This window comes from Corvus brachyrhynchos, unplaced genomic scaffold (assembly GCF_000691975.1).
Source record: "Corvus brachyrhynchos isolate BGI_N302 unplaced genomic scaffold, ASM69197v1 scaffold19, whole genome shotgun sequence".
NCBI lineage: Eukaryota > Metazoa > Chordata > Aves > Passeriformes > Corvidae > Corvus > Corvus brachyrhynchos.
Window position 1 is genome coordinate 1,852,561 of NW_008246061.1, and position 1,397 is coordinate 1,853,957.

Below are 1,397 nucleotides of genomic sequence, written 5' to 3' on the forward strand. Positions count from 1 at the left end.
CCCGTGCCTGCCGCGGGGCCAACCCGCTCTGCTCTGCTCTGCTCTGCTCTCTCCCTCTCCCCCAGGCCAGTAGCTTCCAAACCCTCCTGCGGCAGCAGGCCCGGCTGGAGGTCCTGGCTAGAAGGGTCACCTTGCTGGAAGCCATCATCTGGCCAGGTAACCACCCCCGCCCCAGCCCACCCCACCCCGCATGAGCCCGGAGCGCCACGGCACCCCCGGGAGCGGGCGTGGAGCACGGGGGGCTGGAGCCGCCGGGAATGGGACACTGGAGAGCTCCGGGCCCACGGGAGAGCTTGGAGACCTGCTTGGATTGAGAGGGGCAACCATGGAGAACCTCTTGGATTAGACAGGGAACCATGGAGAACCTCTTGGATTGAGGGAGGTGATCATGGAGATCCTCTTGGATTGAGACAGGGAACCATGGAGAACCTCTTGGATTGAGGGAGGTGATCATGGAGAACCTCTTGGATTGAGACAGGGAACCATGGAGAACCTCTTGGATTGAGGGAGGTGATCATGGAGATCCTCTTGGATTGAGACAGGGAACCATGGAGAACCTCTTGGATTGAGGGAGGTGATCATGGAGATCCTCTTGGATTGAGACAGGGAACCATGGAGAACCTCTTGGATTGAGAGAGGTGACCAAGGGAGAAGCTTGGATTGACAGAGGCAACCATGGAGATCCCTGTGGGCCAAAGGAAACTCTGGAGCTCCCCAAGGTTCAAGGGAGACCATGGAGCTTCTCTCAATCCAAGGGAGCCTTCCAGGCCCGAGGGAGACCACGGATCCCCTCTTGGATTGAGAAACACCCATGGAGGTCCTCCTGAAGCAAGGGAAACCCTGAACTCCCTGAAGGCTCAAGAAGCACCACGGAGCCTTTCCCAAAACCAAGGGAGACCATGGAGAGACCCTCTGGGACTGAGGGAGCCTCCCTGGAGCTTCCCAAGGTTTAAGGGAGCCCATGGAGAGACCCTCTCAGTGCAAGGGAGCCCATGGAGATCCTCCCGGACCAAGGGGAACCCTGGAGCTCTTTAAGGTTCAAGGGAGACCACGGAGCCCCTGTCACTCCAAAGGAAACCATGGAAACCCCTCTTGGATCAAGGGGACCCATGGAGGCCCCCCAGGGCCAAGGGAAACTCTGGAGCCCCTCTGGAACCAAGGGAGATCATGGAGCTCCCCTTGGATTGAGAGGGGCAACCACGGAGACCCTCTTGAGCCAAGGGAAACGCTGGAGCTCCCCAGGGCTCAAGGAAATCCCTGGAGAAGGGAGCCCATGGAGACCCTCTCAAGCCAAGGGAGACTCACGGAGCCCCCCAGGCTCAGGGGAGCCCATGGAGACCCTCTCGGACTGGAGCAGCTCCCGGAGCTCCCGTTGTCCCAAGGGATGCCCCGGTGCC

General features: G+C 60.2%; 1 protein-coding gene across 1 annotated transcript in view; it reads left to right on the forward strand.

The window, feature by feature from the left end:
• EMID1 (EMI domain containing 1) overlaps positions 1-1,391 on the forward strand; it is a 9,996-nt gene extending 8,605 nt beyond the window's left edge. The window contains 1 exon segment of the mRNA XM_017746484.1: positions 66-1,391. Within this exon segment, the coding sequence (XP_017601973.1) occupies positions 66-194 (129 nt within the window). The 3' untranslated portion in view covers positions 195-1,391.
• Positions 1,392-1,397: the final 6 nt, after the last annotated feature.